The sequence below is a fragment of the Xenia sp. Carnegie-2017 genome, unplaced genomic scaffold (genome assembly GCF_021976095.1).
Source record: "Xenia sp. Carnegie-2017 unplaced genomic scaffold, XeniaSp_v1 HiC_scaffold_22, whole genome shotgun sequence".
In the NCBI taxonomy this organism is placed as follows: domain Eukaryota; kingdom Metazoa; phylum Cnidaria; class Anthozoa; order Malacalcyonacea; family Xeniidae; genus Xenia; species Xenia sp. Carnegie-2017.
Genome location: NW_025813485.1, coordinates 1,701,202 through 1,723,167, shown reverse-complemented (window position 1 = coordinate 1,723,167; position 21,966 = coordinate 1,701,202). Strand labels below are relative to the sequence as shown.

General features: G+C 33.2%; 1 protein-coding gene across 1 annotated transcript in view; it reads right to left on the bottom strand.

Annotated features, from left to right (window-relative positions):
* Positions 1-21,966, bottom strand: part of LOC124446954 (dynein axonemal heavy chain 2-like) — a 37,002-nt gene that overhangs the window by 4,560 nt on the left and 10,476 nt on the right. Inside the window, 66 exon segments of the mRNA XM_046997843.1 lie at positions 52-123; positions 207-398; positions 481-672; positions 1,154-1,279; positions 1,441-1,531; positions 1,883-1,997; positions 2,143-2,243; positions 2,318-2,403; positions 2,491-2,617; positions 2,821-3,020; positions 3,085-3,229; positions 3,544-3,676; positions 3,801-3,950; positions 4,050-4,104; positions 4,178-4,273; positions 4,578-4,644; positions 4,717-4,775; positions 4,857-4,946; positions 5,264-5,389; positions 5,492-5,656; positions 5,861-6,147; positions 6,266-6,407; positions 6,621-6,737; positions 6,892-7,014; positions 7,122-7,209; positions 7,359-7,498; positions 7,622-7,751; positions 7,954-8,093; positions 8,209-8,369; positions 8,522-8,689; positions 9,055-9,204; positions 9,438-9,568; positions 9,697-9,782; positions 9,854-9,946; positions 10,014-10,109; positions 10,182-10,286; positions 10,442-10,608; positions 10,793-10,850; positions 10,979-11,177; positions 11,411-11,502; positions 12,974-13,123; positions 13,341-13,499; positions 13,835-13,975; positions 14,274-14,410; positions 14,517-14,634; positions 14,698-14,815; positions 14,903-15,003; positions 15,231-15,356; positions 15,713-15,865; positions 16,028-16,122; positions 16,125-16,154; positions 16,890-17,070; positions 17,166-17,355; positions 17,469-17,572; positions 17,780-17,968; positions 18,041-18,151; positions 18,322-18,447; positions 18,536-18,634; positions 18,807-18,863; positions 19,020-19,180; positions 19,355-19,412; positions 19,647-19,727; positions 19,905-19,991; positions 20,088-20,181; positions 20,261-20,343; positions 21,765-21,868. Of these exon segments, the coding sequence (XP_046853799.1) occupies positions 52-123; positions 207-398; positions 481-672; positions 1,154-1,279; positions 1,441-1,531; positions 1,883-1,997; positions 2,143-2,243; positions 2,318-2,403; positions 2,491-2,617; positions 2,821-3,020; positions 3,085-3,229; positions 3,544-3,676; positions 3,801-3,950; positions 4,050-4,104; positions 4,178-4,273; positions 4,578-4,644; positions 4,717-4,775; positions 4,857-4,946; positions 5,264-5,389; positions 5,492-5,656; positions 5,861-6,147; positions 6,266-6,407; positions 6,621-6,737; positions 6,892-7,014; positions 7,122-7,209; positions 7,359-7,498; positions 7,622-7,751; positions 7,954-8,093; positions 8,209-8,369; positions 8,522-8,689; positions 9,055-9,204; positions 9,438-9,568; positions 9,697-9,782; positions 9,854-9,946; positions 10,014-10,109; positions 10,182-10,286; positions 10,442-10,608; positions 10,793-10,850; positions 10,979-11,177; positions 11,411-11,502; positions 12,974-13,123; positions 13,341-13,499; positions 13,835-13,975; positions 14,274-14,410; positions 14,517-14,634; positions 14,698-14,815; positions 14,903-15,003; positions 15,231-15,356; positions 15,713-15,865; positions 16,028-16,122; positions 16,125-16,154; positions 16,890-17,070; positions 17,166-17,355; positions 17,469-17,572; positions 17,780-17,968; positions 18,041-18,151; positions 18,322-18,447; positions 18,536-18,634; positions 18,807-18,863; positions 19,020-19,180; positions 19,355-19,412; positions 19,647-19,727; positions 19,905-19,991; positions 20,088-20,181; positions 20,261-20,343; positions 21,765-21,868 (8,114 nt within the window).

Genomic DNA, 21,966 nt, shown 5'->3' with positions numbered 1-21,966 from the left:
AATGAAAAAAAAGAAATTTACATTGTTATCAAAGGCCATGAAAGATCATACCAAATATTTAAGAGCTTCCCACGGTGTTTCTTCATATTCATCTAAATACATACCAATTAAATTCTCAGATACCTATAAACATAAACTCATTGGGTTACGGCGAAACCCTCTCGTGTATCTACGTACATCTTCACGACCGCGTTTCTTTGACAAACCTCAAAATCAGAATCATTGAAACCGTACATAATATTCCAGCCCAACATAAGAAATTTTTTTCTTTCAAGGAGAACACTGTGAAAGAAACAAAGAGCAAAAAGAAGTTTCTTGTACTTGTCTTGTTTTTGTCGTCGAGTGAATTGTTGTTCGGTAACAAGTTGATAAAGTCTTTTCATGTTCGCCTTCAAGCCCTGGAAAGTATACCACGAAAATCTCTAGTGCCTCTGACGAAAATTTGTACGAAAATGTCCATCCATGTAAATTTGAACTAACCTTTGGTGGTTCAGTCGTCATTTTAATACCAACTTGAAGTATAGATATTGGAAAGTCTGGATGAGGACTGCTGCTTAACCATAGACGAAAATCAACATGAGGATTTTCTACTTGTAACTGCTCCACAAGTTTATCCAGTTGAGGCATCCAACTTAGAGATAAATGGCAGTTGGCCAAAAATACCCAATTACCCTTTGAAAAATGATCAATGAAATGGAAGTAATTTTATTGTTGTATTATTTTATAACAATCGGAAAACACGTACACAAAATATGGAACACTTAAGTACAGAATTTCAGCGGTCAAAAAATGTTAACTGTAAAAGTTATACGAAAAACTCAAAATAAATTATTTAAATAATTGCTTTGAAAGAATTTAAAACATGTTAATTCTTCATTTTTTCAGGTCCATTTTTACCATTTTTTTCAATGAAAGTGATCACCTCTTTAACCCCTTTAGTGATTACCTTTAACCCCTTCTTTAACCCCTTTAGTGATTACCTTTAACCCCTTCTTTAACTCCTTTAGTGATTACCTTTAACCCTTCTTTAACCCCTTTAGTGATTACCTTTAACCCCTTCTTTAACCTCTTTTGTGATTACCTCTTTAACCCCTTCTTTACCCGCTTTAGTGATTACCTCTTTAATCCCTTCTTTACCCGCTTTAATGATTACCTCTTTAACTCCTTCTTTAATCATTCTGGTTGCGATGGGAGCCTGACCTTGGCCAAGTGATAGGGCATGAAAACGGTCACTCATACCACAATTCTCAGCCAGGTGAATCAAAGCACTTGTAGGATCCTATTTTATACAACATAAAACAAAAATTGATGTAAAAACTGAGTCAGGTAGTTTTAAGTTAAACTTAACTTTACAGTACGTGGAATACAAATGTGTAAGTGATAATTCGTCATGGAATTAATGAAAGTATTGATATAAAAATGATATAAATCATTACTCACTACTCCTGGAGAAAGAACAAAAACAAGTGGCGTTCTTGTTGTAGAGTCTTCAACCACTGAACTCATATCCAGCACCGGTGGCTCGACAAACCTTATGTTTATACGATATAATTTGATGCAATTGCACCACATAAGAAACGTTAATTAGGTTAGAGTCTTGAGTTTAAATGCAAATGCGTTCAACTCATCTAATGCAGACTTGCGGGTTTCAGCCCCTTCCTCTCCACACACAGACAAAAAATTTTTTTTGAAACATTAAAAATTTTGCAAATGACAACTTCATAAAGTAACTTTCATACAATGTCGTAACTCTCTACAAGTGAACTTCTCATAAAATAAACGAATACAGCCACAGAATAGAAACTGCAAAGGCTCAAACAACATAATCGAAACTAAAATAAAAATTTCTGGACTGCACACAGCTCTAAATCAAACTACTTACTTTGAACCAAGATTGTTGATAATAAAAGATGTTACGGTAAAAGAGACTCGATCCGGTCTTAATGATCGCACAATCAACATTCGTTGAAGTTCATTGCAAGCATTCTCCCATTCTCCTAGAAACGCAAACATTAATTGGAATAACTCGTGTTCATATTCTCCCATTTTAAAGTGTTTCTTACTCTAAGTGTAAATATTATATTGATAATAATAATATATAAAAGATAATATAAATTAACACCTTTACAATCATATAATAACCTGGTAAAGGTGTTGTTTCAGGCTGGGCACTTGTATACCAGATAGTCCAGTCACGTGGATACTGTTCAAATGACGTCACAAGTCCATGGAAATTAGGTAACCTAAATATTTTGGTTACAGTTGGGTAAAACAAATATATACGTGAAGTTGACGAAAACAACATATAACAACGTACTTGTCAAGTTCCGTCAAATTATCCCAAGCTGTGTCCGTCAGCAATTCAGGACAAGGATTGTCAATTTGTTCTTCTCGATCGAGGACCTTAAAACAAACGCAGGTTTTTTTATTCAATGAACGCAACAAGCTAAAATAGGAAAAATAAAAAACATGTTGGATAAAATATCATACCACGCCACCACGTAAAAAGAAATTGTATTCGTCCATGTTCAGTTTTCCAGCTGCTTGAAGTATTTTTGAGCACATTTGAAATGAGAAAAGCAATTTATGACGTTCAAATAGACCACGACATGTGTATCTAAATGAAGTAGTTAAACATTTGTGAATGTTTTTCAGTAGAAGGCGAAGGTACATGCAGCCATGCAAGAACAAGAACAACTTTAAGTAACCATCTTTCATGTATTTACCAAATATAAAAAAACGTTAGATTTACAATCTATTTCACAAGTTTCCTAGAAAAAATTTAAATTCGACACAACAGTTTATATGAAATACACTTACTTATAAACCGCAAAAGTGTGATAATCATTCAAATTATGAATGCGTATTTCCAACTGGGGACTGCGTTGGCTCTTCTCAATAGACAAATTAAACAGGCTGATGTATGAATCCAAAGAAAATTGATACATTGGATCAATACAGCCCATATCATTGAGCACAAAGAACAATATCGACGCACGTTGTGCGCATGATCGATAGCCCTAAAAGAAAGCTTGAAATATTACTTTAGACAAGACGACATAAATCTATAGAAAGAAATCAAACCTCTCGAGCAGCGTCAATTTTGATTTCAGTTTGTTCACTGACTTGTAACTGTTCACCAATTTCTTGTGAAGTCTGCTTTGATGAATTTAACGTATTCACTAACTCTTCGTCATCCAATAAAGATCCTTGAGCAGTTTGCAGAAGTCTACAATTTTCAACAGTTCTGATGAAATTCGCTGTTTTAAACGTTTTTCGAAATTGTACAAAGCAAAAAGAATCGTTTCATTACTTCAAATTTTTAAATTCACCTAATATTATCAAGCAACATTATCATGCAACGTTATTATGCAACATTATCATGCAACATTATCATGCAACATTAATATGCAACATTACTATGCAACATTATCCTGCAGCATTATCATGCAACATTATAATGCAACATTATCATGCAACATTATCAAGCAACATTAATATGCAACATTATTATGCAACACGAGCAACGTCATGGCTACGTACCTCAGTATTTGATCTTCTAGATCTTCTAATTTTTTTTTGCCAGCAGCAATGTTGATGACAAGATTATCTTTCTGTTCTTCAAGTTCTGGACGCTCTTTACGAACAACAATGCCAAGTAATTGAGCCTCAAGACCTGAACGTTAAACAAATCAAGAAATTACTCAAGAATATCAACAAACTATAATTTAGTATTGCCACATTACAAACACTTTTACTCTTTTCATCATTAATATATCCGTCACAAATATTATTCTCACCTTGTTCTTTTACAGCAAAGTTTACGATTAAAGCTTTTGTAGAAATTTCTGGAGTATAATGTGGATTGCTTAGTTTGGTTGTTATATAAAACCTAAAATCAGCGTTATACTCCACTTCCTTGTCACCAATCTTGATATACATAGAATTTCCTACACAAAAAAACAGCGTAGGCTTGTGTCGTAAAATAGTGATACAATTATTTTGAATTTACTATTATTATTAAAGAAAATTACTTCAAATCTGCAAACCTCGTTTTATAAATGATTTATTGAGAATTGGGGCAAGGGATGGATCAAGTTCTTCCTAAAATATCGGCAATAATTAATATCATTGAAACATTGTAAGTGACAGAAAAAAAAATGTAAAAAACGCATACCTGAACATTTTGAAGTAATACAGGAGAGCCAAACTGAACAGCGTTTTCTAAAGTTCTTAAATAATCTGATTGCTGAAGGTCGATTATTTTGAGGCCCTGTATTGTATTTATAATATTTACTATTAGCGATGTTAGGTTTAGGTTAGACCAAATATTAGAGAAAGGTATCATTGTTCCATTTTATCTAAGGAAAGCAATGAAATGGAAATCGTTATAATAGCTAGAAAGTGTTCTACAGTCTTCCCAAGTTGTAAAGATTAGTCATTTGCAGCTGGGGAGAATTCTGCTGCTTTCCAGAGTTGTCAACAACAGTGTAACATGAAACTCGAGAGAGTTCTACAATCTTCAGCATTTTTCATCTTTAGTCTAACTTGTACAAAAAAATGAAACCTGTACGCACATTTTTGTTTTCCATATTTTTAATCCATTTTATGGCTTGCCCTTGTGGATCAACCATAAGTGGCCATCTAAAAAATCAATTTTCATAATTACATGATGGATAAAGTAAATAGCACAAAAGAGTTGAAAAATAAACAAACCTGTTTCCACGAGTAACAATGACGCCATTTTCTGTGGAGAATTGATCTGATGGAAGACCCTTACAGAAATATATACATGTTACATAACGTTAAAAAACGACAAAACCGCATTTTGTCATTTACATAATACAAGCACGTACCTGAATATTCCATTCACGAACAGTTGTTGGCTTCGCCAGAAAATCAGCAAACGAGAATTTTGGAGTACATGCAACTTTTAATTCTCTGACCTTAAGTTAAAGAAACTTGAATAGTTCATTACACACAAATTACGACTGACTGTCAAAGAGTATTTTAGTAAAACACAAGACAGGAGAACACTTCGTATAAAGGAAACAATATTTAATCTAAACATTTCGACAAGTGTTGCATGTCATCATCAAAAGACAATGTTAGCTTTTAAAAAATTACAAAAGTTAACATTTTTCTACTGATGATGTTGAAATGTTTAGATTGAATAATGTTTAGTTTATAGCTACCGAGTGTCTATTGTCTTGCGTTTTATTACACGAGTTTCTCAAAGATCATGTTCAATGATGGAACTCACTTGAGCAATCCAGTTTTGCATAACGAGTTCATCGCGGTAGTTTGAAAGAAATGGTCCAGCATATGAAAGAAAAGCAGCAGCCAATAAACTATCCCCAACTAAATAACGAATGTTTTCCTCAAGAATCTAAAATGAAGACAAAATAACTATGTTGAAGTGACTTGCAATCATTTTCGTTGTCAAATTATTGTTTACATTCCTTTGTAGGTAAAAAAGTCATTGTGATACCTTAACGCTAGCTTCCCATCGATCTCTTTCACCAGCTAACCCAGATACTAACTTTCCTGCACGGTCAAGTTTTAATTCGGTCAATTCAGCTTTCTTTCTCAACTCTTCCTTTTGAGCTAGTTTTTTATCATATTGCTTCTTCAACTCTTCCATTCTATCTGTTACCTATTCAAAAACATTATTTTAGTGAAGAAGACTGTACTTTTTATCAGGCATTTTATCAAAGATCCCTAGGAATTTTAGGATCAATTCTACCTGAACAATCGCATTTTAGCACGTCAAACTCTTAACGTGCTAGTTAAATCAAGACACCAAATGCACTTGCCCATTCAATGGAATAATCACAGTCGTATATTTATAGAAATGTACCTCTTTCAGTTTTGCCTTTGCTTCTGTAAGAATGGCTTGTTTTTCATTTAGTTGACTCGTCGCTTGGTTCAATCTTTGTCTTTTTGGTTCAACAACCCTATATATCCTACCATATACCTCCATAGCCCGAACCCACATACACAATGACTTTGCCGCCAAAGAAACGCGACCGATAATCTCAGGTTGAAAGTCTGCTTGAGAGCAATATGTTCCTATTTTTTTCAGCACTCTATCAGACATATTATCTTTGTCAAAGTTGATAAGCTGTTTAATAAAATTTTGTTCGCCTGAAAAGAAAATTTAAACAATATGAATATCGAACAAATTTCCTCGTTCAAGTCAAGAAATAAAAAACTACAAAATTCAGCATGAACAGAAATTTATCAAGTAGACTAGTAGTGTTACCTAGTTGTCTCTTAGCTTCAGCCCAGGTAGGTTCATTACCACGTAAGATCATCACAGCTTCCATTACCTTTTCAACTAAGGCAGGAGGTCGACCATACGACTTTATTTCAGTCATATCTTTTTTATTGAGTGCTTCCAAAGCCTAAATTTTCGTTTATTTAGTACGAACAAATTAACAATATGACATAACAATAAACAATATATTTACAATGGTACAAATACAAGTGCAAAGTACATTTTCTTGCACGCAAGATGTACACGACAGTAACTTCATGGCTTAACACAGGCTAAATAATACAGTCTCAATAAAACTGGTAATTTTATACAAAACTACAAACAAACGTACAAAAAATACCTTCATTGCTTCAGCAAGTGCTGGTAAAGCTTCATCAAGATCATGTTTAGCTTGATCCGCCATCACACGACATTTTTCTTCCTCTTCGGCAATCTTTTCACTACGAGCAGCAACAAACTAATAAAAACAAACATAAATTTTTGAAGCTATTTTCTAGCGAAATAAAGAGATATATTTATTGTAAAAAAACACAACTAAAGTAGTGCACAGAAGAAAAATAATAGAAATAAAAGAACTTTTTAAGTAAAATACAAATGAGATAAAATCACACTTTTTGTTGTTCATCAGCATCTCGCCTTTGTTGAACGATAACAACCAAATATTCTTCACATTCTTTCTGAAACTTTGCCACTTTTACTTTAGCTTCCTCTAACTCAATCGACATAGACTCAACCTAAAAAATAAAGCAACGTTTTCAAGATAATCGAAAATGTTTTAGAACAAAAAATGTCAATCTTTTCGTTTCTTCATCAGCGCTACGGTCAAACTATTGTTATACACCTTAGCTCTAGTTTCATCAATTCGATCCAAACCATTTTTCAACTTAGCAGCAGCATCACCAAGTTCTTTACGTTTCTCAGCAAGCAAACTATAATAATTATTCAAATAATAACTAATCACATTATTGGCATCAAATGAAGATTAACTCTAATATAAATTAGCATTTATAACAAGCCAGACGATGAACATGATTTGATGTTTATCAAAATTTTATCATCCATGCAACAATCAGTGTACCTTTGATAACCAGAAACAAGTTCGAGATAGTTAGTTGGTGTGACGTAATTATGACGTTTCATTTCCAACAACATTCTGTTTGACATGTTCACAACAGATCGATGAGTGTTGACAAATATTTCTGCCATATTTTTTTTTGTCTAAACAGACAATCATTTACGATGAAAGATGGCCATAAAAACACGTATAAACAAAGCGTAGTTGTAGCAGAAAAAAACTGCTGACAAAAAGCATTTATTAATTATTGTAAAGTTCTCTATTACCTCATCATCTCCCAGTTCCATTGGTTCCAAATATTTCTCAGCAACTTCAAGTAGAGCATCATTAGGCCATTCGCTAAACCAGTCAATCGTTGTACAGTTTACAAACGCTGGGTACATTCTTATACGATTCCTTGAGTATGAACAACACAATCATTAATTCTTCACATGTGAACAGAGTAACATGTTGTAGTCTCACTTTATGTTTTATAATTTCTGCATTCCTTAGCCTAGTCACAATGAATTATGGAATTTATAATCATAGATTAATGAATCAGAAGTAAGAGATGTCAGTGATCAAAGACAAGTCAATGGTCTGTAGGTAAATATCTTACCGGAAAGGATCACCCACAGGACTCATGCATAAGACGATATGCAAATTACTTCGAACTCTTTCAATGAAGTAAGAAAACATCGATTCAGGAGTATCTAAAATACCGTCTTTCTTAGCGACTTCAGAAATAGCGTTTCGTACCTGTGAGTAATAAATAAGTATGTTTTACATTATAGAATAATGGTTCGGTAAAGAACGACGATACACAAAAAATACACAAAAATATCAAAGGCCTTTCTACATGGTAATCACAAACCTCTTCAAATTCATCTGGTTTATACAAATTAGGAACTTCACCACTACTTAGGATGTTGTTAACGTCCTCGAGAAAGCTCTCCTCTAACACTTGAGTATCGTTGAAGAGAAATATTGTTGGTTTATAATCTACACCAGTCATGAAATACAGTTTCTTTAAATCTAAATGAAATGAAAACGATTTTCAATATATGTATTAAGGTTGAAGAATTGCTTTATGTCAGAAGATGTTCTTTTGCAGTAATAAATCAGTTGAGTTTTCATATATAAAATGTTAACAGTTTTTTGTGTTGGGTGTAAAAGTCATTACTCACCATCTCTGAACTCAGTTTTTTTGTAATTTCTGGTCACTTCGATTTGAAAAACTTTAAAACCAATCAAATAAGCAGCTAATTTCGTCAAACTTTGTCGACCACTTCCACCAATGCCAACGAGCAACATATTGCCCCGAGGTTTACCAATAACACGAACTATTCGAGTAACTGAGGAAATGATCAAAAATAACTAAAATTATTTCCCAATTATAAATGACGACCAATTATCAAATTATTTCCTCGTCAGTTTAAGACTGAACTTATTCATGGCATTCAACTAGCTACGTAAGCATCTCTCTAAACAATGAAATACAGTCAATAATTTGAAGCGTTAAGTTATATAAAGTGATGTTTTCGTGAAGATAAATAAATGTTGCTTTATGTAAACAGGAACATTTTTTTAGTGAACAAATTAACCAAATTAGCAGAAAAAAGACTCTCAAACCGTCAGCTCTTGAACCAGCTTTAAACTTATTGACACTAGTCGAAGTACTACAAATGACATAAAATAAAATTTTTTTATGATGACAAACCGTGTTCTATTGCGTCTCTAAAAAGGACAAGGGACATAGGGATGACCCCTGGCTCCATATTGTAATCCTCAAGTTGATCTTCCATATATTTTTTCAACACAGGAAAGTCGGATAAATCTTCATAAATCTCTCCTTCTTTGATAAAGTCACCTAAAGAACAAAAAGAGATTTGAACCAAAGCAGTAAACGTGCCTTCATGCATTAAAAGATTGTTTGCTGTATCATAAAATTTCGTATTAATTTACATATGTTGTCATCTATTTTAAGAAAATCAGTATGATGATACAACAATTTGATAAATTTAGGATCTTTGGGAGAAATGAAATCCGTATATGTTAGAGTTAAAACAACTTCACCATCATTAAATGAATAGAATAACTCACCAAAAATGGGAGGTTGTCTATTTGGACAAAGATTGTGAAATGTAAGATCAAATAGTGTTCCAAGCTTGTCACTGACCAAGGTAGTGAAAGACTCTTTATCATTTTCGTCAATCAGACGGTCAGAAAAAACTCTAAAAGAAGATTGGTATTAACGATTGAACACAAAATTCTTTCAATCTACAATTTGATTATAAACATTTGTCTGTGAACTGTCCTGGATAAGAAACAATCACGCTTAGAATACATATAATAAACATACCTAAAACATTCATGGATCCATAACCGTGTCATGGCCGATTTTGAATCTTGAAAATCTTTCCTGGCTCGTAGAAGACCTTGAAATACCTGAATGCAAAAAATTAAAATGTTTTGTTTTTAGTCGCAACATGTGAATGTCACGATCAAAGATATTATACCTTGGAAATATCGCGCAAATTAAAAAGGTAATGAATTTTTGTCGGTGTTGGTAACATTCTTGCAACAATAGCGTTGTATAGATCAACGGTTGCCTTAAAATAAAATATAAAGTGGTGAAATATGCTTCATGACCAAGTAACTACGCATATTCTTGTTCACCTGTGTCATCAAGTCACCAAGAGGCTTTACTTCTTCTTCAAAGTCTTGTAACTTTTGATTAATCATTGTACCAAATATCCTCTTGATTTGACTTTCCTATGATTAATCAAACATCAAATCAAATCAACGAGACCAACAAACATGAAGCTATTAAAGCATTAATGTTACCTGAGGAAAACACATGTTGATGAGATTGAACCTGCTTTGTAAACGACGAGATATAACCATTCTTCCACCACCAGGTGGACCCATAGCACAAAGCAGGTGCATATCCTAAAAAGACAACTTATTTACTTATAATGGCAAAGAATTCAAGACTTTTCAAGATAATGCATAGCTGTTCATGGAATCTGCAAAATTAATGACATTTTACGAGCGAAACGCAGCTTATTCAAGTGACAGTATACTCTCTAATGTTAATTTCTTACCTTGACATGTTTCACTGTTTGTTTTGTTCTGTCGTACCAAAATCCGTAGTCTATCCATTGTCTCATCAACTCAAGAGGAGGTTGTGAACCAAATGTATCCTTCGCAGGCATGTTAAAGTCATCAAGGAATGTTAGCAATTGCTTTCCACCAACAGGAACATAAACGCCTTAGATTGAATCAAAAGTAAAATTTTCTATCCAATATAGCAATACAGAATACGATTGATATGCAAGGATCCATAGAAAATGAATTTTGGAACACACATCCCGTAAAGTTTACACTATTTTTCATCCCTTCAATTTTTGCTTTTAATCACAATACTGCAAAACGTAGCATTAAAAACGACAAACCTTTTGTTCGTTTTTCTACTTTGCTCTCGATAATATCTTGTACATTATTCGAGGACGTCTAACACATAGAGTTTAAGTTATTAATTAATGTAAACATATTTATCGACTTCAAATGCGTCACATTACATGTCAGTGACAGTCTGACAGCTACAAAGAAAGATTCAAATTAAAAAAGACACAATTTACCTGAGCAGACATATTAATGGTCAAGATAGAATATGATTTAGGATTAAGACGTGATAAAACAGTTTGGGAAACTGATGTTTTTCCTGTACCAACAGGTCCAGTTAATAAAACAGGACGATGAGCCTTGATAAGATTAAAGACCAAGAAATCATATCGTACTGTGTCGACAGTTGGAACGATGATTTTGTAAAATGGCTCACTATAAAATAATAATTTTGAAATTATTAAACTGTCAAAACTTGCAAATAAAAGAAGAGATCACGATGATTGACAAAACATTTCCAAACATGTTCAAGATAAGAACCTCTATGTCTTACGTAAATCAAATAATAATTTGACAAAAATTGGTTCGCGCTTATTATATGTTTTAAGAAAGATAAAAACTACTTTAGAAAGAGTGTGAAACATTTTAACTTTATTATATAGTTAAACCTTGGGTTATAACGCCAGCCACTTCTAAGCTTATCTTCCCAAGACAACCATGTACTTTGTTTGATATCAACATGATACTCATACACTGTATCCTAAAAAAACACATAAATCAATAAAACATACAAACATTACTTGCTCTTCTGATAGAACCAAGAACATGCATTTTTGAGGTTTTTGATGTTTGCTACACTTTTACACTGAGTAATAGGAATGGATTCAGGATGATTTTGTACACTTCTACACTGAGTAATAGGAATGGATTCAGGATGATTTTGTACACTTCTACACTGAGTAATAGGAATGGCTTCAGGATGATTTTGTACACTTCTACACTGAGTAGTAGGAATGGATTCAGGATGATTTTGTACACTTTTACACTGAGTAATAGGAATGGATTCAGGATGATTTTGTACACTTCTACACTGAGTAGTAGGAATGGATTCAGGATGATTTTGTACACTTCTACACTGAGTAGTAGGAATGGATTCAGGATGATTTTGTACACTTTACACTGAGTAATAGGAATGGATTCAGGATGATTTTGTACACTTCTACACTGAGTAGTAGGAATGGATTCAGGATGATTTTGTACACTTATACACTGAGTAATAGGAATGGATTCAGGATGATTTTGTACACTTATACACTGAGTAATAGGAATGGATTCAGGATGATTTTGTACACTTCTACACTGAGTAATAGGAATGGCTTCAGGATGATTTTGTACACTTCTACACTGAGTAGTAGGAATGGATTCAGGATGATTTTGTACACTTTTACACTGAGTAATAGGAATGGATTCAGGATGATTTTGTACACTTCTACACTGAGTAGTAGGAATGGATTCAGGATGATTTTGTACACTTCTACACTGAGTAGTAGGAATGGATTCAGGATGATTTTGTACACTTTTACACTGAGTAATAGGAATGGATTCAGGATGATTTTGTACACTTCTACACTGAGTAGTAGGAATGGATTCAGGATGATTTTGTACACTTATACACTGAGTAATAGGAATGGATTCAGGATGATTTTGTACACTTATACACTGAGTAATAGGAATGGATTCAGGATGATTTTGTACACTTCTACACTGAGTAATAGGAATGGATTCAGGATGATTTTGTAGGGGGTTGCTCCAGTTAGAACGAAATGGTTATTTTGTGGGTGTCACCGTGCTTTGTTTTGTAACATTCTGCTTTTCTCACAAAATGATTGAGATATGTTTTGGAAAGATGCTCCATCAAACACAAACACAACAGCATTTTGCTTGATTGCTATAAATATTTCGCAGGTCAATTAACAAGCCTACCACACCCGTATCTAACCAAGGCTGGATGAGGTGCACACCCTTTCATACTACGTAAATCTGTTTTCTGGTTCAAATTGTGCAATCAAGTGAATTTTCAAGCAATTACAATTTATTTATTTATTAGAACCATGTTCAAACTATAGCAATAACTTGTGTGGTTTGTCATGATTGGCTGCTATTTACCAAATTAAAAATTCATTTACCCTATATTCATCTGATGTCACTTAAAAATGAATAAAAATTCTTACTTTACTCGGAAATTGTCCTTCAAGTTCTCGTAAGAAATTATCCATTTTTTTACGACCATCTTCATCAACAGTGGCACCAATGGACCAGATAAGGGAGAATAAGAACCACATTTCGATCAATCGTGGATAGTTATCATTATGTGGATGAACCTAAGCAAAAGCACGAATTTATGAGTAGTCAAACGTAACATTTAAGAAATGTTTTTCCAATCAATATTGTTATGAATTCAAAGCAGAAAGAAAATGTCTTTATTCTAAGCATAAATAAATGAAAAATCAAATGATTACCTATCAAGTGACAGGGTCACACTGCTAAAATAAATCTTTCATTTTCTCAAAGAAATTCTTCGAAGTTATATTTTCTTACCCCATTTTCTTCGGTAGCCAAGGCTTCAAACAACGCACAAAGAGAAACAACTGAGTTCAACTCAGAAGAAGGTATTGGTTCTCTGCAGTTTACTCTACGGAATGTGAGACATTTTTCAACAAACTTGTCAAAAAGCCTTTGCAAGTGTTCAATTGACCTCTGTAAAATAAATAACGATATTTAGCACTTGTTCAAAAAACTATATGCTAAAAAATAATGAATTTTATAACAAGATGACTTGTGCTTTTGAAAATTCTTTGTAAAAAAACACATGGCTAAAACAAAACAAGATATTTAGCTTTTTGACAACAGTTTCGATTTGTAAACACAAATATGATAAAATTATATTCATTTCTTTTAATTTCACGAAAATGTTGTTTAACAGTACGCACTATGAGCTTTAAACAGACCCTGGGTGATAGAATGTATTAAAATTTTCTATTTTTTTCAATGGCAGTTATAACTTTCGTGGGTCATTAGCAATATGTACAAACCTTGTCTTGTCTTTTTTTCAACCAAGAATCAACATAAGGTTGCCATCCTAGATCAACAATGTCGTTGAAAACCATACCACAACGACTTACAGTAGCAGGCGAAGCAACTGCAAGATCTTCTACTTCAAACAACAAAGAAACCTATTTAGAGGAAGGAAAACTGATTGAGTAAATGATCAAAAATGTATGAGAATCCCGGAAGGAAAGTTAACCCATGCTGCATAGAATAATTATTACAATAAAAGCATGGACGCTCTTATGGATGTTCTATATTTATGTATGATTGTACACTCTGAGTACTGTACAATCAGAGCACGAGACAACACACTCACCACGAGAGGTAAAACTACAACCACACGAGACAACACCCTCCCCACGAAAGATAACCCAAACACCCACTACATGAAAGGCAACAAAACTCGACAGAAAAAATGCTAACCTGATCAGGCATGGCAATACGTTCACCATTAATTAATGTCAAAACTTTATTATCATCCATAACAGAATTCATTGATTCAATCCATAGCGTATCTACAGGACCGTCAAAAACAATCCATTTTTCATCCGATTTTTCATCTAAATTAGTGAAATATATGAAACAAACAAAAAATTAATCTTGCATAAGACCTTCTGTAAACGACTTTCAAACGATGCTAAATAACTAAAATCAGTACTACTGTACCTGAACACGTTTGCCTCATTACACTGGACAATACGCCATCAGTCCATTCATTTGTATTTAAATCAAATTCACCGTAAAGTTCACCAAGAGACAACGCTTTAGGGTTTAAAGGATATTCCTATTCAAACAAAAGTTAAGAGCCAGGGAAAAATACTAAATCGTAAGCAATACTTAAGAATACCTTCACAAGATTATATCCAGCAACTCCTTCTTTTTTCATTGTGCTCAACACTTGTTGTAGCATTTGCCAACTGACACTTTTACCAGAACCAGTTTTCCCAACTATCATTGTTGAATGTCTGGAGAATACAAAATCAATTAAAGATCAAAAAAATTGGTTGAATTGAATGATTACCGTTTGATAAATTGCGATATTTTTTTCGCACCTGGAATTCTTTGTTTCATAAAGTTGGATAATTTTCACAACTGTTGTAGGATGTTCTTGCAAACCTGCATCTTTCAGTTCTTTTAGAATTACGTTTCGCAGCTAAATAATTAATGACAGAAAAAAATGTAATGATTTCCTAATGATATTCGTTCAAAACAGAAGTAGAACGTGAAATTTTTTACTTAGAACGTTTTAGAACGTTCAAATCACTATTTATTAAAACGCAAATCACAGCAGAAATGACTGTAAAATGTATCAATATGCAAGCACACGAATTAGACATTCAGTTTCTAGACGAACATGCCATAGGAACGAAATTAAGCAACCTTTCCATAGTCGATGACTGGCTTTTCAATACCAGGGAAAAGATCATGAACAATACCAAGAAACAAAGGTAAATCTTGAGCAGTTAACTTCGCAATATTCATGTCACACATCGACAATAATATAACCTGAACAAAAACAAGTTCAAACGTTTTGTTGAATAAACTTGGGATACATCAAAAAGTGTAACACAACAAGAGTACACGAAGTTCAATTGAAATATTGCCTTGAAAAGCGCAATTACCTTTGTGGATGAATAAAATTATCGAGTTCAAGAGAGTTCTGAAAACCAATGAAAACCCAAGACACCAAAGAGAAAGCAAGAGTTAAAAAAGTCTTGGGTATCAAAGTATTGTTTTTCAAAACGCTTCGGAACTTTTTTCGCCATTCACAATGGTAAATTGCGCTTTTCAAAGGAAATACTTAGATTTTTCATTATTTTTCTCTGTTCCAATTGAAATGATGATAAATATCTATGTATTACCTCTTCGTCGGCCATATCTGGATTAGCACGTTTCTTCCTGCCAGCGTAACGAAGAACGGAAGTTAAGGCTCTCAGGCCAAAGTCATAATGGTCTTGTTTTGACAATTGCTGAACAGCTAGCGAGTATAATGTATGCACCTTTTTGGCTAACACCTTGAACGTTGGTAAAAGGAAAAAAACAAACTTTAACGTCAATAACATTTGCGCGAGTAGAGATGAATCTTGCACAGTACTTTGAACACGTTGCAGGTGTTGCAAATGTTGCAAGGAAGGAGCAGGTTTAGAATCATTTAGAATACCATTTTCAGCCAATACCTTAGTATTATTGAAGCCTTCACCAAACAAAATAATCTCTGCTATCATAGCAGAATCTGGAACGACCATAGATATGGGACGAAACATACTTTTAAGTTGTCAGGCAGCTCAGTACGACCAGCATAACCTGAAATGACATACACAATTGACTGGAGCAACGGTAATTATAAACCGTAAACATGTCCATTAATTGTACAGCTATCTTTGACGATTTAGTACCCTTTTGTAATTGTTTTCTTTAAAGTCGCGTCAGTAGAGCATTTATAAGTATATATGAAAGTAGCCATACAGTTGTATGTACAGTTTATTTAAAACAATTTAATTTTCCAACAAATACCTGGATTCATTGTTATAAGTATATATGAAAGTAGCCATACAGTTTTATGTACAGTTTATTTAAAACAATTTAATTTTCCAACAAATACCTGGATTCATTGTTATAAGTATATATGAAAGTAGCCATACAGTTGTATGTACAGTTTATTTAAAACAATTTAATTTTCCAACAAATACCTGGATTCATTGTTTTAAGTATATATGAAAGTAGCCATACAGTTGTATGTACAGTTTATTTAAAACAATTCAATTTTCCAACAAATACCTGGATTCATTGTTATAAGTATATATGAAAGTAGCCATACAGTTGTATGTACAGTTTATTTAAAACAATTTAATTTTCCAACAAATACCTGGATTCATTGTTATAAGTATATATGATAGCCATACAGTTGTATGTACAGTTTATTTAAAACAATTTAATTTTCCAACAAATACCTGGATTCATTGTTATAAGTATATATGAAAGTAGCCATACAGTTGTATGTACAGTTTATTTAAAACAATTTAATTTTCCAACAAATACCTGGATTCATTGTTATAAAGATACCACATGACCATACTAAGGTGATCTCTCTTCCTTCAAACACAAATCGAGAGAGACCACCAGCAAGGGCAGACAGAATAGACAGAATTTGTTGAGCAACCACGGACAATACTTCAATGTTGATACGATTAAATTCGTCAAAACATCCCCATGCACCTGTCTAAATTAAGGAAAAAATTAAAATATTTTTCAATAAAAAAAGTATTTCCGAATGTTTTCTGCGAGAAATGTGACCATTTTTAGCCGTAATTTTACCTGAGCAAGTCCACTGTACATTCTGCCCATGGATTTATAATCTAATCCTTCTGAACAATTGACGACAATTACATAACTACCTAGAGCCTTGCCCAGATCTTTTACAGTTTCAGTTTTTCCAGTGCCAGCCGGACCTTTAGGACTTCCACCACGATGTAAGTGAAGCGCAGTTGTCAGAGTCATATAACATCTGCATATTGAAAAGAATGTGAAACTTTGGGCTTTTTACAAAGTTTGTAGTAAAATGTCTAAACTTAATAAGTATGTGCAGTGAAAAATTGTATACCTAAATGGTATGTATACCTGTCAGTTAAAGGAGTGATGACCAAACGTCCAGAATTACCAAGATATTCATATCCATACTCAAACTCTGTATTAGTCTGCTTCACTACACAATTATCAATATCCTAAATAATCCGTTGTAATCCATTATGTTAAAAATCATGATAAAACTTTGATAAAATCAAAAGTGGAAATCATATGAAACTTAGTGTAATCTTGCTAAGAAATAATGCAAGATCTTACAGGGATCTTATAGTACCTTAGACCTTATCCTAAACTAGTAGAAAGAACTGTAAAATCTTATAACTCGCGTTAAAGAAACAGGTACATACTCTTTCCCAATAAAGCCTCAGTTGACTTAACCAATCAAAAGCATTGACGTCATTGCAACCAGACTTTATAAGCTTCTCAATTACATCACGCGCATGAACTTCGATGGTGACTAAAGCCACAATCTTTAGACGTTGAAGCTTTGTTAAATTACCACGAATAATGTCGGAAAATTTATCCAATATGGATACCTATAAAGGATAATAAAATTACAACTATTAATGGAACATAAAAGAAAAGTAAGAGTTGTAAAATAACGATACTTGTTTCTTTTTTAAGCTTTTCAATGCTTTTTTGTCACCGCGTTCTTTGGTGCTTGTAAGTGACTTTGTACAATCATTGGTCCATTGAAGTTGACTGGAAGTTATGATTAACTACATTAATGGAAAATACAAAATAATTTTCCGCATATATAAAGACTCAACTAAAGTATTATTAAATACCGAACGCCTTTATTATTGAGGTGCGTTGATATACTCAATGAAAGAATGATTATCAATTAAACAAAACCACAACCTGCATGCATTTCAAAGTGAATATTTACCTGTCCTGCCCAATCTTTTACCCATTTATCCCTCTTGTTTGTGTTTTTTTTCAAAGCAAGACGACATTGTTTTAATAGTTCTTTCAATGTCCATTTCATGCTTCGTTCAACGTCACATAACCACGCCTAAAGAAGACGATAATACACATGTTATAAAATAATTCGAAATGGTCAATCACGAAAACATAACATGATATTAAAATGATAAAACTACCTCGACAGGTCCATCTAACAAGACACTTTGACCAAACTCAATATATTCTCCATCAGCAGAAAACATGCCTATGGCTTCTTTCTTCTGAGAAATTCCTCGCTGAAAGGAATGATTACTTTAAAAAGTTGAAAAAAATGGCGCTCTTTTTTTAAGTAAAACTAATTTCCGAACTAAAACTCGACAGTAGGTAAAATAATTTCCTTTATACCGGATGCACGAAGATTTCATTAAAGTATTTGAAAAGTTGTCACTGTATAAGACATTGGTATACCTTTACTATTTTTAAAGTTTTGATATTATCAAAACACTTCTTTAAATGTGGTTGTACCTTTCAAATAAAACAAAAAGTATTATAAATACTACTCATAATAAGACATAATGATGACACTTAGAACGACACAACAACCCAAACTAATGATGCAATTTCAACTATTTTGTAAAAAATTTAACGTTTTTTCCCATCATTCATAGCACTAGTGCTTACAGCATCTGGGTTCTTTGATTGGCCAAGAATTTCCAGCAAATCGTCATTAGAAAGAAAGTAGAATCTTGGAAATATTTGTCGTTTTGTTTCAAGATACATATCCAATGACTTCTGGATTTCTTCCAACTTCATATTCATATTAATAAGAGTATCCAAAAGACCTAAATTATCAAATGAATAAAATTGAGGTAGATCTACGTGTAGTATTTCAGTTTCTTCGTCTCAACTGAGACCAATCAAAGAACAGGAAAAATACATACGTCTCTGTAGCATTGATAACGCTGACAAAATAAAAAGGTCGTCATTTTATTTCAATAAAAGATATTTTAACTCACCTGGATGATGTGTTCCTCTTCTTGCATTTGGATCATTATTTAGACGTTGCATAACGATCTGAGTTAAATAACGTAATCATCAATTTAACACAAATGAAAAAATCCTATTATATGTTGAAATAGTGATGTTGCAGACAAATAAAAACGCACTATATTTCTCTTAATGTACGAGATAACACGTTTCTTATCAGGCGTGTGCCAAAGAATTTTTGTACGTAAAAACGTACGCCCATTTTTTAACCCTCGACAAGTGTGACACATCCATAGAATAAAGAAAGACAAATAAAAATACCTTCCAATTGCTGTTCACATCATCAAACTCAGCAGATTCGCGTGGTAATTGTTTTCGAATGTCCTCACCAAGGAAAATATTCTTAAAAGAAAAGTGCAAAAAGTGTAAAAAGACATTTTAAACTTCTATAACATACATAAATAAGCCATTACGCTTTCCACAATATTTTCTCAAGTATTTAAATTCATAACAACGACATTCATTAAATAATTACAGACCTTTTATTGTTTATAAAAGAACAAAAGCAATAATACGTACCTCTAAATACATCCACTGCCGTTGTACAGTCAAAATCATTTCAGTTACTTCTAAAATCAGTGATAACGTCCTTTCCCATGTGTCAACCTTAAATTAAGCGCATCACTACACTCATTAGAGAACGTTGACAAAACACACATACCAAAATAGTATGAAGAAGACAATTGGTGATTGAATATTTACCTCCTCTTCAAAAGCCTTCACAAACCGGGACGCTTTCATAGTTGATAATGTGACTTGATTATCTTCCAAAACCTGAAATACTTCCTCCGTACCTCTGAGAAATAAGACAATAGTATTTTACTCTACTATATGACAAGTATGAATATCACGTGTTTGACATGTGAATAATTCACCTTAGCTTGTAATGACCTCTATCTTTGTAAGGTTCGATGTCCAGTACAATTGTCTCCCAAGATGATGATATTGAGTTCAGTGCCTAAAAATATGTTATTTATAAAACTTAATAAATTTATTTATTGTGATTCCCATTCACTCGGAAGCAGGATAAGCTAGGCAAGCTGCATTCCTTAACCTTCCCTCCCCCTTCCCAATAATTTTCTAAAATTGTTCAACATATGTAAAATGTTCTATGTAGAGAACTCACATATTACGTACTTGTATTCATACACGATGTACATACTCTATGTAGAGAATTCACACAGGACATACTTTTGCAGTAGAAAACTCACACATTACATACTTGTTGTATGTAGAACATTCATACACGATGTACATACTCTATGTAGAGAATTCACACACGACATACTTTTGCTGTAGAAAACTCACACATTACGTACTTGATGTATGTAGAACATTCATACACGATGTACATACTCTATGTAGAGAATTCACACACGACATACTTTTGCTGTAGAAAACTCACACATTACGTACTTGATGTATGTAGAACATTCATACACGATGTACATACTCTATGTAGAGAATTCACACAGGACATACTTTTGCTGTAGATAACTCACACATTACGTACTTGTTGTATGTAGAACATTCATACACGATGTACATACTCTATGTAGAGAATTCACACAGGACATACTTTTGCAGTAGATAACTCACACATTACGTACTTGTATGTAGAACATTCATACACGATGTACATACTCTATGTAGAGAATTCACACAGTACATACTTTTGCAGTAGAAAACTCACACATTACGTACTTGTTGTATGTAGAACATTCATACACGATGTACATACTCTATGTAGAGAATTCACACAGACATACTTTTGCAGTAGAAAACTCACATTACGTACTTGTTGTATGTAGAACATTCATACACGATGTACATACTCTATGTAGAGAATTCACACAGACATACTTTTGCAGTAGAAAACTCACACATTACGTACTTGTTGTATGTAGAACATTCATACACGATGTACATACTCTATGTAGAGAATTCACACAGTACATACTTTTGCAGTAGAAAACTCACATATTACGTACTTGTTGTATGTAGAACATTCATACACGATGTACATACTCTATGTAGAGAATTCACACAGTACATACTTTTGCAGTAGAAAACTCACACATTACGTACTTGTTGTATGTAGAACATTCATACACGATGTACATACTCTATGTAGAGAATTCACACAGGACATACTTTTGCTGTAGAAAACTCACACATTACGTACTTGTTGTATGTAGAACATTCATACACGATGTACATACTCTATGTAGAGAATTCACACAGGACATACTTTTGCAGTAGAAAACTCACACATTACGTACTTGTTGTATGTAGAACATTCATACACGATGTACATACTCTATGTAGAGAATTCACACACGACAAACTTTTGCAGTAGAAAACTCACACATTACGTACTTGTTCGATAGATAATTCTTTTGTTGCTGCAGATGACACCTCAGATATTTGGGACGCGTATTGATCAAAACCAAGATTAATGATAAGTTCCAAAGTAAAATCACCTATATTAGTTCAATCAAGGTGAAAAAGTTTTTAGTTTGAGAGAAATAGTCAGTGTTTGTATTTGTTATACAACAAAAATCATTCAAAAAGTGAAAAA